At 37.9% G+C, this 14915-nt stretch overlaps 1 protein-coding gene across 5 annotated transcripts in view; it reads left to right on the top strand.

Annotated features, from left to right (window-relative positions):
- The window catches only part of LRP2 (LDL receptor related protein 2), a 130880-nt gene that overhangs the window by 21369 nt on the left and 94596 nt on the right, over window positions 1–14915 (top strand). For all 5 annotated transcript variants that reach the window (XR_012836128.1, XM_075756724.1, XM_075756725.1 and 2 more), the window contains exons 3-9: window positions 140–262; window positions 2329–2445; window positions 10242–10352; window positions 10474–10587; window positions 11875–11991; window positions 12792–12935; window positions 14340–14459. Coding sequence is in view for 4 of the 5 variants with exons in the window: in XM_075756724.1 (XP_075612839.1) it covers window positions 140–262; window positions 2329–2445; window positions 10242–10352; window positions 10474–10587; window positions 11875–11991; window positions 12792–12935; window positions 14340–14459 (846 nt within the window). In the remaining variant the exon portion in view is untranslated. The remainder of the gene's footprint in view (window positions 1–139; window positions 263–2328; window positions 2446–10241; window positions 10353–10473; window positions 10588–11874; window positions 11992–12791; window positions 12936–14339; window positions 14460–14915) is intronic.

Genomic DNA, 14915 nt, shown 5'->3' on the forward strand with positions numbered 1-14915 from the left:
ATGCTTCATGTGTTTAGTGGAAGTTACAGTCAATCAACACTTGAACCTTAAGTCTTCTTTTTGCTTATTTCGTTGTTTTCTTTGAAAGTGCTTTCCCAGATGTCTGTGAAATGACAGGTGTTTTCATTGCTTACACTAGCACAACCTACCTGTGAGGGAAATCAATTTCAGTGTCAGACTGATGGCGAATGTATCCCACAGTCATGGGTTTGTGATGATGAGGAAGACTGTGAAGATGGCTCAGATGAGCATCAACAATGTCGTAAGTATTTAAGTTCTAATGTTATACCAGCTTTGTGAAATAATGTAATTCACATAGCAGCATATTGAGAATGTATAGAAACAAGCCTCAAATCTGAAACAGGTAAAATACAGAAAATCTGTCCAAAAAGACATCATCTGGTCTTGAAATCTGAAAATTACTGATGTTTCAGTTAATTAAAAAGAGAAAAGAAGGAGAAAAATACAGTGCATATTAGTTTTATAGTTGATAGAAAATTTAGTAGTTCCAAAAATGCTGAAATATACATAATACTCAGATGCTAAACAGTGTACTAACCATGTTTGAATTGCTGTTTTAAACTAAAGTGTTTAATGTTCTCTGTATATTTTAGAGCAAAGAAATCATTTAGCAGCCTGTCATAGCCATAGGCTCTTTCTTTTTTCAGTATTGATAGCAAGATAAATTATAATAATAAAATATGTTACTCTGATTTTCAAATTTCATGATTAAGCAGTTTAAGGGCTACAGACAGTTAAGTACCTGCCAAAGTGATGAACAGTGAACTGAGATGATTATTGCACCAAATTACGTTCTCCGCGTTACTGCATAAGATATGAACAAGTGTTATAGAGTTCTAAAGAACCAATTTCCTGCTACTTCTAGTATTAGAAGTTACTTTAACTGATAAGGATAAGATTAATTTAATTTCTTTAAACTGAACAGCTCTGGATCTACTAACTAACCCCCTTGATTTTGGGGAGGTTCACAGGATTAAGGTTTGGAAGGATTTTGCTCACAGACTTGGTTTGTGCTTATATATTTTGATACTTGTTCCCACTGAGGATGAAAAAATTGGAGCTAAGGTTAAATGCCTTCTGCTCCTCTCTTCCTCTGAGAAGGTGTCAGCACAACTGCTGGTTATGTTTTAACTAAGAAATCTGTAGATACAAAATCCAAAATGAGCAACAGCTCTGAGTTGACTTTTGAACTGCGTCACTGTAACATTGTTCTCCATGTACTGGTTAATCCTGAGTGTTAGTAACTCTATAGTGGCACTGCTGCTGCTGTTTTTGAGCCATCTGCTGGTATTTGTCCTTATTCTTCTAAAGGGGCTTTTTGTCTCTGTGCTTGGGAATCCTGGAGGAGCTTTTCTTTCTTGAAACATTAAAAATTTTTCCTGAGAGAAATGGCCGACAGCTCTGGGAATCATACCTGCAGAATTAAAACAAATTTGGTTTACTTTACTGTCTTGCTCTTGTTTTTCTTCATGACACCAGTACCCCAGCGGCTGATCTTACTTTGGGAACATTGCTGACAGAAGGAGGAATAGAGAGCCCCTGTAAAGCAGCAGACCAGATGCCAGTGTATAGACTGGGGTAGTATTAAGAAACAGCATGAGTTTGAAAGAAACAAATGTGCAGGTGGCAGAAGGGAGGAAAAGTTAGCAGTAATTTTGCCCTTCAGCTGTATCTTTGCAGATTCAATTAATTTTCTTAAGAAGAACAGAGAGTCTAATTTAACTGTAGTGGAGTCAAGGTGGAATTGCACAGTTTTATGTGGTTGCTTCTCACTTACACAGCTGTCCCAGAAAGAGACATAATCATTCTTGATCCTCTATTAATTATGAATGTAAAATCTTCCTGACTGTTGAGGCCCTGGCTGTATTAGAAAGCAGTGCCTTACCTCCAGCTCTGCAGTGTTTACATCGTGGCATTGTAGTTGACCAAATAATTTAGAGTTACTGACAGATTTTGACCCAGTAAAGAAAACAGAGAAAACTTTAAAACAATGAGAATTGGTAGTTTAGTCTTTCAGGCAGAACAATTATAGGGAGGTAATTTTTAACCTAGAGGTCAACCCCTTCAGTGGGGAAAAGCAGGGACCTTGCAGGCTACAGAAGGCCTCATAGAGCTGTGTTTATCTGCAATGTGCTTGTCAAGTGTTCTTTGATGTCCCTGAATACACAAAGGTACAGGGGGAGAAAGTCTTATGCTAATATGTGTGAGAAGGATGGAGTAATTAAGAAAGAGGAAGAGGGAAAATATTTTTCTGCATAAAAAATCTTGGTTGATGGAAAAGATTGATCGAGTGCCTGTTTCTTGCAGCGGGAAGGACATGCTCAAGTCAGCAGTTCACATGTTCAAATGGACAGTGTATCCCAAGTGCATACTGGTGTGATCGAGTAAAGGACTGCACTGATGGAACAGATGAAAGAGTGTGCCGTGAGTCTTAACTGTTAGCACTAGATCTAGTTTCATCTCATCTCTCTGTGGCATTTCAATAAATTTGTAAGATTAAAGGGCTTGTTGATGGACAGGATGACCACAATGTGCTTCTTGTTACAAGAGTTTCATTTCAGATTCTTTTGTGTATTAGAGCTGATGTTCTGATACAGATCCATTATTGCAGAACTCAAATGCAAACTGCCACCATAGGATCAGGGCTTCTTGTTTGTCATTGTCTGAAAGATAATTAATATTGCATTGGAAAAAAGCAACCATGTTTAAATGGCTTAAAGTCTTGGGAGACTCAGAGCTAACTTTGCCAAATTTTTTCATATTCTTTTTGTATACTCCTTATGAAATCAGTGGTAACTATAACCTGTATAGAAAAGCAGAATTTGGCCCCAGATCACTTCTTTGAGGGACTTTGACCCTTTAAAAAACATTTGTATTTTAGACTGCAGTATCCTGTGGAGATGAAGTGGGATTGGGTCCTATTGTATTCAGATAAGCAGTTTATATTGTGCCAACAAAATGCAGATGGACAAGTAGGTTTTTTCAGTCTAACTTCCCCAGAGTCGAGGCTGCCTGACTGTCTGGTGGCGGCCTCCCTAGATCCTGTTGATCATAGATGCTCGGTTGAATGCTGATGATAAGGACAGCTGGCCACCCAACAGAGGCCACATTTTTCAGAGATGTTTTTGCCTAATACCTACGCAACAGTGTGTAACAGCATTTCTGTTCATTGTTAGTATTAAGAAAAAGCTTTAGACACTTCATGAGTGACACGTAACATATGAGCTGCTATTCCAGCTGTTAGAACTTAGTGTGCCTTTGGGAAAAAGACATACCTGTAAACTTTGCTCAGAACCAGACCCAGGGTGGGAGGTGGGGGAAGAGGTTAGGATGCTAAGGAATGGATAAAGCAGCAAGAAATAAAATGTTGTTAATGGCTGCGCTTAGAGGAAAAAGGGCATATGCACATGCTGTGTAAAGGAAAACCAGCATGTTACATGGTCAGCCAACTGCTAGTGCATCTTATCCCTGACTCACAAGTGGCTACAACATATGGTCTGTAGAATGAACGGTGATTTAGAACTATATTGGACTTATAGAACTTTGGAATAAAAGGTTGCTGAGACAGCCACCTTGGAACTTTTCCATGCAATAGACCCCCAGACAATTCTGAAGTCACCAACACAAATGGCTAAAAGCCAAGATCTAAAATACCCCATATCATTGCTGGAAGAATATCTTCTGTAGCTTGGCATGTTTTCTTTTTAAAGTTTTGAGGAAGAAAAGAGATTGGTGACTTAATTTAGCAAATCTATGACATGTTAGGAAAAAATCCTGAAGAAACTGTGAGTAGTCATTGAATGTGGTGTGGAACAGCCAGATGAAATGGTGTGATCGTTACAATGCAGTAAATCTGTGGCAAACTGGGAGCAGAGTCCTAAAAACGATACTCACAATTCTTTCTTAGGACTAGAAGCTGCCATGGTTTTTGAAAATTGAAGTGCACGTTTTATTTGATGTTTAACGTTCTCAACTAAGTAAATTAAAAAGGCAGTTTGGAAAGGGGCCTCTACATACCTTAACAGTAGCTCTCTACTGCTGTGTGGGAAACCCAGTCGTTGCTGCATGAGCCAGTAGGCCCCATGACTGTTATGAAGGCAGCATATTTAGCTCCAGGGAGAGGGACTGCCTCATGTCATTCAACAGCCTCTACTCTAGTTTATTAGAATATGTGTTGACAGTCTCTCTAAGACAGAAGAATGACTGTGACTTGGAACACTGAAAGTAGGAGTGTTGGGCTAGTTTAAAGAAATGTGATGGTGCTGAAGACAAGAGACTCAAGAAGAATGTAATGACAAGACCCTTCCAGAAAGGCAGGTTAATTTTATTGCTTCTCTGTCTTTGCAAGGCCTGGAACTTTGAACAGAAGCCATAAGGTAAAATTAATAATTTGGTGATTTTATGATTAACTGTACAGTAGGAATTGGTGTGTTAGATTCTGATACTTGCTTTGAATATTAATTTTCCCCACTGTTTAATCCATTTCCTGTTCTACACTGATATAAACAAATATGAGGAATATCACTATTTTGGCCTTTTCCTTTGTAATTATTTTTTTCCTTATTTAATTTACAATACAAGGCTTCATAAATAAAAATGAAACATCCATGAACAATGAAAGAAAAAAGCTGTTTAGAATTGATTCTGTTATTTCATGGAACATAACAAAATGCAAACTTATTGTGTCCATTTAGTTAGGCCTTGTACTCACTGATCTGTCTGGAAGCTGATTTAGATTGTAAAGAAGATAAAGTTGTGTTGCTGAATAAGTTATATTATTTAAGAAACTAGTCAAATGCAAACTGTCACCAATATGAAGTAACTCAGCAATTAAACATGTAAAAAAATAGAACAAAGGAATTCAAAGCCTTAGTCCAGTCCATTTTACTGCTAATGGGATTAACAGCAAGGGAAAACTACCCACGGAGAGGCTAAGATAAACATCAGAACAATGTTTCAGCTACAGGTCATGTAATTAGTGCATTGAAGCTGTTTTAATTTAATAAAATTGTGGAGTTTTATTTTCTTTATATATATCTACATATATATCTATATATCAGGTTGTTTTTCCAGCTTTCTGAGTAGTCAGCAGGTAGCAAATACTTTCCTTTTAAAATTTTAGAAATGTGGAATGAAATGGAAGACTATTTGGAGTAGCAAATACTTTTGGGGAGTAAGCAGCCAATACTGCTGTAATTTTTTCTGTACATACTTTATTTCTTTCAGTTAAAGGTAGAATTCTCTCTCTTGCCTCGGCTTTGTAGTTGAAAAACGAAAATCCCAGCCACGTCCATTTTGCTTTGCTGTGACTGACAGAATAACCTTCCTGGATACAGCTCTGGCAGCTGAGCACTGCACTGAGGCCATGAGGGAGAAAGGGGGAGTTTATTAAAGACATGTTGTTTGAGGCTGATGGGCTGAGTGCAGGCCCAGAAACTCTGGATTTTTTTATTCTAATTTTGATGTTGAGTTGCTGCCATGGGTCAACTGCTGAACCCCTTAATTCCTGACTCTTCTTTGCTATGCTAAATAGCTGTTGTGGTCAGGAAGTGGGCACCCAGGTCTGGGAGGAATTTGTGGAGATCAGGGTGAAAGTGAACAAAGATTAAAAACTGAAGAGATCGTAAGGGATGTAGTCAAAGAAGGAAGAAAAGGGCCACGGTCAGAGGCTAACGTTCTTGATGTTGGACAAATTACATGTAACAGCTACAGGACAAGGCTGAAGTTAGGGCTGAAGGAAGTATCTCCACCAGGGAGAGTTTGGGACAGGGAAGAAGCAAAACTGGAGTAAGGTAAGGAAGGCAGCCAAAGACTGGAGTGGGAGGGATCAAAATCAGGAATTAAGGCCAGGAATGAGGGTCTGGTCAGTCTGCCACCTCTCCAAGCATCTCTGCTGTGAACACTACCTGATATCAGGTAGCTCATAGGACTCTTGGGCTTGGGTAAGTCCTCTTCCTGGTGTCTCTGATGTGCCCACTGTGAGGTGGTGACTCATGGCAGTGAGTCAAAAGGTTTTAATTAATTTTATTTTGTAAAATGTTTTGAAATGTTGCTGCAATAGAAGAATGGCACTTGAAAGTCAGAAATTGTCCTTTTTTTTTCTTTCTCCTTCTTGTAACATGGGTTAGGATTACAGAAGGTTACACTTCCTGGCTGTGTGACAGAAATCAGTGTCTGCTGAATCAATACCAGTTACAACTGTTTCCAGTTACTGTTTTTTTAATGGATTTATTTCCAGCTTGCAGAACGGAAGTGTTAGAGAGCAAAATAATGTAGGTATAGCAATTCCTGTGACATAGCTTTCAAGCATCTTCCACGTGTGTACATTGAAACATGACGTTTAAATGTGTTTGTAACTGTTGCCCCAAAACAGTTTGTGGGTTACAAGGAGCAAGGTGCCTCATCTGTCATTTGTGCTGGTGTTGCCAGTTATTTATATTGTGCAACTGAAGTGCTGGCATACCATGAGGAGGCAGATTGTGGAGAAGTGTTTTAGCTGAGAAAAAGAGATCCCTGAAAGGAAGGGGAGAGAAGGCAGAGCTCCCTTTCTTCCTGAGCACTGGAACGATTACAGCTGGATTTCCCTGTTTTCACAAAACTGGTATTATCTTGTAGGAACTGTGTTCACTAGGAAAAGATCTCTTCTTTTCAGTTTTCTGTAATTAGCCAAAGGTTCTTGGGAGGAAAAGATAAAGGAAACAATGTTCATGTTGAAGGTTCTTCACAATGAAAGGCAAGGTGAAAGAAAAGAGTGTTCATACTTTTCTGTCCCTTCACTTTTCTCTCCTAATCCTGTGTTCAGTCTTATACTATCTCCTTTCACTCTCCTCTTGTACAGCTGTATTCTCAGGCCTCCTTAGATGCAAACTACCTACCTTGTTGTCCTTTTAACTCAGAACCTTCTCCTTCCTTTTTAGCTTTCTTTTTAGTAATACAGAGACAGTATGATCAACTTCTCTGATCAGTATCAGTTCTTGCATAGCTATGAGTTTTTATACCCAAATGCATTGCTCTGGAATCAGGTGCATATGGAGAAATCTTAGTCTAAAAAAAAAAAAAAGAAAAAAGCCAAATAAAAACTAGAAAATGTTTATTGTGCAAGCCCCAAATGTAGTTACTAATGTAAGACCTTCCCACTTAGCTTCAAAATGTCACAATACTCGCTTTCCAGACTTTCTTTGCTGGAGAGCTTTTCATTAAGCTAGCTAGATCATATAGGTCTTCCAGTTTAGGGCGTCCATTCCATTCCTATCCTCGCCACTGCCAAGGTCCAGATTCTTCTTGTCCTATTCAGAACTTTACATTTGGTGATAGGGAGTAGAAGAACTCAGTTCACTCATTGCTAATGGTTTCTAAATTTTGGAGAGAAAGAGAAGAAAAAGGGAGTTTAAGTCCTGGTTTTTTTGCAACTGCAAGGACAGGCACTTCTTCATTTTCAGATATCCTAGTATTGTTAGGAAGTTCTGTTTTGACTTCCTTTATTCTCTCAACATCAACAGAGTCCACCAGAAACACAGTGCCATAGGTGCATCTTGTGTGTGATTTCTACAGGGACCTTTGCTAGAAGCTGTTGGAAAGTGTAGCACAGTGGTTGGCCCTCACAGAAACCAGCATTTCTTGCCTGATTCTTCTATCTTTGCTACTTCTCTTCCTGTAAAAGTGTGGATGGCTATCTCAGCTGCTGTGGAACTGTCCTGATGGCACAGATGCTCCTGTACCCTGTAGGCTACAGCCTTTGGTGTTACTCACATCTTTGCCATTATTCATGAGGATTGAATAATAATAATAATAATGCCCCAAATAATGAAAATAATTTTATTAAAATAATATGCTATAAGGTGTAAAGAGTACAGTGCACAATGCAATGAAAAATCTCTTTCCGATCAGTGAGAAAGCTGTGATCAGATCTATAATTTACTAAACTTGGTCTTTAGACAGGGGATTGTGAATGGGATTACTTATACAAAGTTTAAAAGTTACATTCATCTCCATCAGGCTTTTCAAAGAATGTTCTTGCTTCTGCAACTACAATTAAAATAAAGAATCTGTACACCAAGCTGATTTCAAAAGAAAATAAGGAAAAAGAAGTATTTGTTCATATTCTAGTAAACCACCAACATAGTCAGAATGTGGATTTTGAAGTGTCTTTAAAACATCTTTACTTATTGCTCTGCTTGGTAGTTTTATAATGATTTGCATTAATACACTATATTATATAATAAAGATTTTTTCCAGGCTGTGAACTTCTGCAGCCTTGCTGCAGGAAAGAAAACTTTGACAAATTCTCCCTTCTTCTAAGGGAGTTTAATATGGATGTGAGAAAATCTTATTACTGACTAGCTCCTTAGTTTGCCTAGGCATTCTTGAAGAAACAGGCAGTGCAAGGCAATGGGTTCATCTTCCTATTTGTTTGACATTGAGTCCGTGAAAAACAGTTTGGAACATCACTGGAGGTATTTCTGTGGTATATAAAGAAAGATGAGGAAAATTACAAAACTGTCCATTATAAATCCTCTTAAAACCTTTCCTACTGCAGTGCAGTTACAAAACAAATACTTTTCATTGTTCTTTTTCTTATATGTGCCCCATAATACTTACAGTACTCTTGTACCGCTACAACCATTTCCTGCTATGACGTAGAACTGATGGTTCCTCCCTGTGATGGCTTCTCTGCTTCCAGACAGGGAAGAAGCGTTGATTGCACAGTGAACATAAAACATGGCCCCACATCAGGCCTTTCTTTCTTTCTGTAGACAAAGCTAAGGCTTCAGAATCCGTGTTGTTTCCAAACCTTTGAGTTGTTCATAAGCCTAACCCAAGCAAGAAATGGATGAGGTGCCTGTGTTAGAAGCGAGTTTGTCTGATTAAGAGGTGAGGCTGTAGGATGCTAAGTATGATTAGGGCATGTGTTGGCATTGCCAGTGCAGGCTTTTGGAATGGAAGGTCTGGGAACTAGCAGCAGAAGGCCGCAGATAGGAACGCCGTAGCTGGAATCCTGGTAATCTGCAACTACCGCTCTTGATTAGGCACATAATGTTCCTACCTGCCAGCTGCAGACTTACATTTTGTTCATTTTCACTGTAATTAATATAAATGAATCAGGGAAATAGTCTGGCTAGACTTGTAGTGCAAGTCAGCAGAGCTGTTTACGCTCTCCTATTAAGAACTTAACAGTTAAAAATCATGTAAGCCTGTTCCATAGCTGATTGACGTTTAGTGGGAATATGATGATATATAGAATAGCAGAAGCAAGCAGAACAGTTTGACACTGCCAGGAAAAATTGCAGCATTTCTGAATTCTGCATGAGTAATTTTATAATCCACGTTTTGAATTCCAAGAGTATGAGTGAAAATGTGCCTGAGAACCTGCTCTATCTGCTTTATTAACTCGTATGGAAGTAAAAAGGGATAAGAATTCAAACTGAAAGTCTAAAAGGTACAAAATTAAATTTGGTTATTCTGTTTCTTGAGTTCATTTATCTGCCTGCATTTCCATATAGAGGCAAAGATTCAATAAATCTCACTTCTAAAAATAGCAATTATTTGCTTTCATACTTGCCATTTGCCTGAAATAACTTTTGTCTACACAGAAGTGAGCTGAAGTAAGCTTATATTCTCCTACTCAGCTCTAGCACATGCATATGCTTAGTTTGTTGGGTAGTTCCACTGAACTCACTGACTGCTTGTATGCATAAGTATTTTCAGAATTGGTTTTAAGTTGTTTGAAATAATGCCCTGTGTTGGCCTGTAGGTCATCTACATAAGTAGAACAGCCAGAAACTGAAAAATCATTCATTCTGCAGAATCTTTTTTGTTTTGGGAAGCGGAAAACAAGTAATAAAAACCAGAGGTCCTAAAGTTGATCATGGACTTGGAAGTTTAACATCTTTGGCTTAATTGGAACAAAACCATAAAATCCTGAAGTCTCTTGAGTTTGAGAACTCACAGCATTCTACGAGGACCTACAAACTGTAAATTTCAGGAACTCCTTTTCTACCTAAGCACTTTTATTAAGATCAATAAAGTGTAAACCTGAGGTACTAGTAAATAAAATAAATGTTCACTGCTTGCAGTCCTTTTATGTTGCATTGTTTTCTATCATACTGTTTGGGTTTAAAATCTTTTTGGGGTGCAAGAGGGTATGTAATTTTTCCCTTGTTTCTTGTGAGGTTTTGTAGCATCTAACATTCATGCTAATACTGAAGGATTTCTTATCGTAGACTACCCAAGATGTGAACAGCTGTCATGTGCAAATGGAGCATGTTTTAATGCAAGCCAGCGATGTGATGGCAAAGTTGATTGCAGAGATTCTTCTGATGAAGCTAATTGCAGTAAGTACCACATATGGACTGATCCCAACCAAATATGCTTTATAGACCCTCTTTTAAAGTTAAAGATTGTAGTTTTCTGACAGTTTTTCTGTATGTGTTTCTGTGCTAAAATCTCTTTCAGCACATGGATGTACCAGTACTCAGTTTCAGTGTGCTAACGGAGAATGCATCCCACGAGCCTTTATCTGTGACCATGATGATGACTGTGGAGATAGGAGTGATGAAAACTCTTGCAGTATGATATTTTTGAGTTTTTCCCCCCGACACTTTCTTTAACTGTTTTACTAAGATGTGGTTCAAGCAGATAGCAGGAAGCAGATTGCTTGGCTATACAGCCATCAAAAGCTAGCCACTGTTCTACAAGGACTTTTTTGTATAGAAAGATGAAAATTGCGGTGCTACTTTGATAGACTTTTTTCAGGTTGTCTTTGCTGCTAAGTGCCTGGGTGTGTGGTTACTATTTGAGTTTGCTGGATTAAGTGACAGTTTGCTTCTTCACACATACAGTTTCATTTGTTGTCATTTTCTTCATTTCAGCATGACCCAAAGGTAATTCCTTCACTCTGAAATCTCAGTTAGATACAGCATGTTATTTGTTTTTGTCCAAATCTATTTGGCTCTTTTTCTCATTTTTATTTTCTGATAGATGGAATGGATCTTCTAGAATTATTCCCAGTGACTATAATATACAACTTCACAGACAAATAACTGTACAGATAGTTGTCCTTTAGATGTTCACCTAAGGTCTTTAATTGACTGTTCTGTTTCTCGAAATTTCTTGCTCATTCTTTTCTTCACAATCAGGGTATCCCAAAGGATTGCATCTCCAGCCAGAATCATGGCTGTAGAGTTATCACTTGTGTGATCTATATATTTAAAAAGGTCCCCTACTGATTATAGGATCTAACTTAGTTTTATATTTTGCATTGCAGGAAGGCCACATGTTGCTATTTAGTTGCTATATCCTTCCAAGGACTTCACACCAGTGTGATTCTATCCCCCCCCGCCAAGTATTTCTCTTTTATATCTTTGGCAATGCCTGTCCTTTGAGGACCCACAAAGGTTTCTGAACTCTTAGCAGGGAATGCTTCCCAACCATGGAGGGCTTTGATATAAATATTCATTGTTTGTTTGTTGTTTGGTGGGTTTGTTTGTTTGTTTTGTTTTTTTAACTCTGTTTCTCTGAGTACAAAGCATACAAATATTGATGTCTTAAGTGTCATCTCCTTGTCATGTCCACCTTCAGGAGCCTTGTTAATAAGGTGCTCTGCATCTAGTTACACAATGAATTGAGAAATTTAGCTGTCCCTTTCATTTCTGTAAAGAACCGAAGTATTCTAAAATAAAATTCATACCCAAAACCAGAGCAAACCAGCAGTGTTTACAATATATACAAGATGTGGAACTGGCTCAGTTTTTCAGGAGAGATTATAAATGACTTTTCATCTACGAGGCAACATTACTCTTTCTAACCTTTTAGTCACCTAGAGTAGCTTGATTTTTCTCATGTTTCTTTCCTTAGCTTATGCAACTTGCAGAGGCAACTTCTTCACTTGCCCAAGTGGCCGTTGCATTCATCAGAGCTGGATATGTGATGGGGATGATGACTGTGAAGATAATGAAGATGAAAGAGGATGCGGTATATACTAATGCAAACTTATAATGATGACATTTTCAGTGGAGGACCTCACTAAGCTGCTTCTATGAAATTTTGACCAATCAAGATGTTCTGAATCCTTTTTAATTCTGTGAAAACCTTAGAATTCCATCTTCACCTGTTTCTTTTTTATTTTTTATTGTTGTGTCTGTGAGAGATATTGCTACGATACTGAGTATGATGCAAACTAAGCTTAGCATATAGCAATGTCTTTTTTTTCTTTTACATCTTCTCATATATCTTTTGGTTTTTTTCCTGTGGAGACTTTTCAGGTCATCTATTAAGATACATGACGCTCCTAGTAAGCCAAATCAATTGGTTGAAAATGAAAGTAACTCAGTTTCTACCAAGATTTGTCATGCAAGATACAGAAATTTTAATGAATGAAAGTGTGGGCTTTTTTTCTCTTTCATTGGCCTTTTCTATGAAGAGCATTATTCTCTTTATCCAGACAGCCTTTGTATGTTTTGAAACCACAAACCTATAGTTCCATTTCTGTTGCATTGGTTAGTCTAAAGCTAAATGGTTTTACTGTTTCTAACACAGAAAACTAAAAAGATTCACATGTCTGCACAAGTATTGTTTGCATTCTACTTTGAAGGTAAAAGAAAGTGTGACAAGAAAGTATAGATGATGTTTCTTTTATAGTCTTCCCCAGCTGTGTGCTAGAACCAAAAACTGAATAATGAAGGATAGAGATGCTTTGGGACGCTGTTAGGGAAGAAATTCTAAGTATTATTTGAAACATACTCCTCAATTATTCTTGTTTTTCATTTCCACAGAAAGTGGTCACCATGAGTGCTACCCGGGAGAGTGGGCCTGCCCTGGGTCAGGGCATTGCATTCCAATTGGGAAAGTGTGTGATGGGGCTGCAGACTGCCCTGCAGGAGAAGATGAAACTAACATCACTGTGGGCAGACATTGCAGTATGTATTAGAATCAAAAGCATACACAGAATAGCAGAACCATCAGCATTGATATCTTTTTATTTTCACCTTTTCTCTCCTAAACACCCCTGAAGTTTTAGAAGCTCACTGTTTTTGTTGGCACTGTTTTGACTGGATGGTCTGAGAGGCGTATATGCTATGAACAGACCATTCTTTTTGTAAATCTCTACTTGAAGTTTCACAAATAAGGATTTTAACTCACTCTCCATATCCTAAAAATGTGTTCAAGAAGGCAGGGAAAGGTGTGCTATATGCCTTTTTTTTGTTTAAATATCTGTGTTTTTTCCTCTTTGTAAGTAAGAAGGAATGTTGTGTACTGATCAGAACACAGGACTGAATTAGCGTATCCTGAGCCTTCGCTAAGTCACTTAGTTTTCAAACTTATCTGTTTCCTGGGATGTCTGGTTCTCCAGCTAGTGGTATACCGGGTTTTCTCTGTTGGAGGCAATGAACATGCATAGTTTCTGTTAATTTAACTCTTAGGAACATTGATTCCCTCTGAGAATCAGGACCAGGGTATTTTACATTTTTAATTTCTAGGAAGAGGAAAACTCTATTAATAAAATCATGCCTTCTGGAATAGAAGGGCAGAAAAAATAATAGGAAATTAAACCTCATAGTAAAAAAGTGTGTCACTTGCTTTGCTGAGTGGTTTAGTAGTAGCGTTGGATGTGGGCTGCAAAGCAAGGCATTTAACAGGAGAAACTGAGGAAAAGGAAGATGAAAAGGAAGGAGATGGAAGTCAGCAAGTGATTTACAATCATATACTGATCACCTATCACTGAAATGTTTATTAGGTACAAGGAAAGGGAGAAGTGTGAAGGAAAAAAGAAGAAAGAGAGAAGAGAAGGATAAAGAAGAGTTTCTCCATAGACACAATGCTAGCAATATATTCTAATATATTGCAGTAATATACATATTCTTCTTAATATAATGTAGTAGGGTTTTTTCTGCATAAAAAAGTAAATTATGAGGTTGCATGCCAGTAGACGGAGCTTGAGGATGTGGTATTCACAGTTAGGTCTTGTGGAACCAGAGAAAGGCATGGTGCATTGCAGATAGCTTTCTCTGTGCAGCTTTTTACGTGGCACTTACCAGTGGTGGTTCATATAAGATTGATGCTTATCCTTCGACTCCATTCTGAAAACCTATTATAAACAGTAGCTTATCTTCTGTCTTCCATTTCCTTGCCAGCATGTATGTAAGCATATGTGATTTTGTGGAACTTTAGACATAATTTCTTGTGCACATTTGTTTTAGGAAGCTGTTCCTGAAATTGTAGACTCATTATAAAAAAGACTATAGCTTTGTAACTGTTAGGCAAAAAGCTGTTCTACTGGTAATATGTATAACTATTCCTGAACTATTTTATTTCCTTTTTAGACGTATCGCACTGTGCTGCGCTGAGTTGCCAATATCGCTGTCATTCTTCTCCATCAGGAGGGATGTGTTATTGCCCTGCAGGATATACAATAAGTAGCAATGACAGTCGTACTTGTATTGGTAAGTGAAGTACAGTGATTCCACATAGCTAGTACCTTCTCATAGCTCACTGGGAAAGTTTAGATTCCTGGAAGGTGAGTAAGTTCCTAATCAGTGGATGTACTGGCAAATAGAAAATCTCAAGAGTCAGTAAAAGGATAAAAATCTAAGTAGTACAGTGGCTGCATGGTGACGCAGAAACAAACCAGAGAGATATCCTAAAGATCTCTTTCAATAAGACCGTTAAAGACATAATGCATGATTACGTTTAAAAAGATTTACTCTTGGATGATTGCTTTATTACGAATCTTTTTTACAGGTCTTTTAGTGGTTAGGTGGGGAGAGTTAGTTTCTGCTTCAGGGATGTGTGGTGGTGTATGCCTGGAAAAACAGTTAATATTAACAGATATTGAAGTGTTTGGTGCTTTTTGAAAATGGTTGTATATGAAGACAGTAGAACATTGTACTTTAAAATGA

The sequence above is a fragment of the Balearica regulorum genome, chromosome 6, assembly GCF_011004875.1.
Source record: "Balearica regulorum gibbericeps isolate bBalReg1 chromosome 6, bBalReg1.pri, whole genome shotgun sequence".
Lineage (NCBI taxonomy): Eukaryota > Metazoa > Chordata > Aves > Gruiformes > Gruidae > Balearica > Balearica regulorum.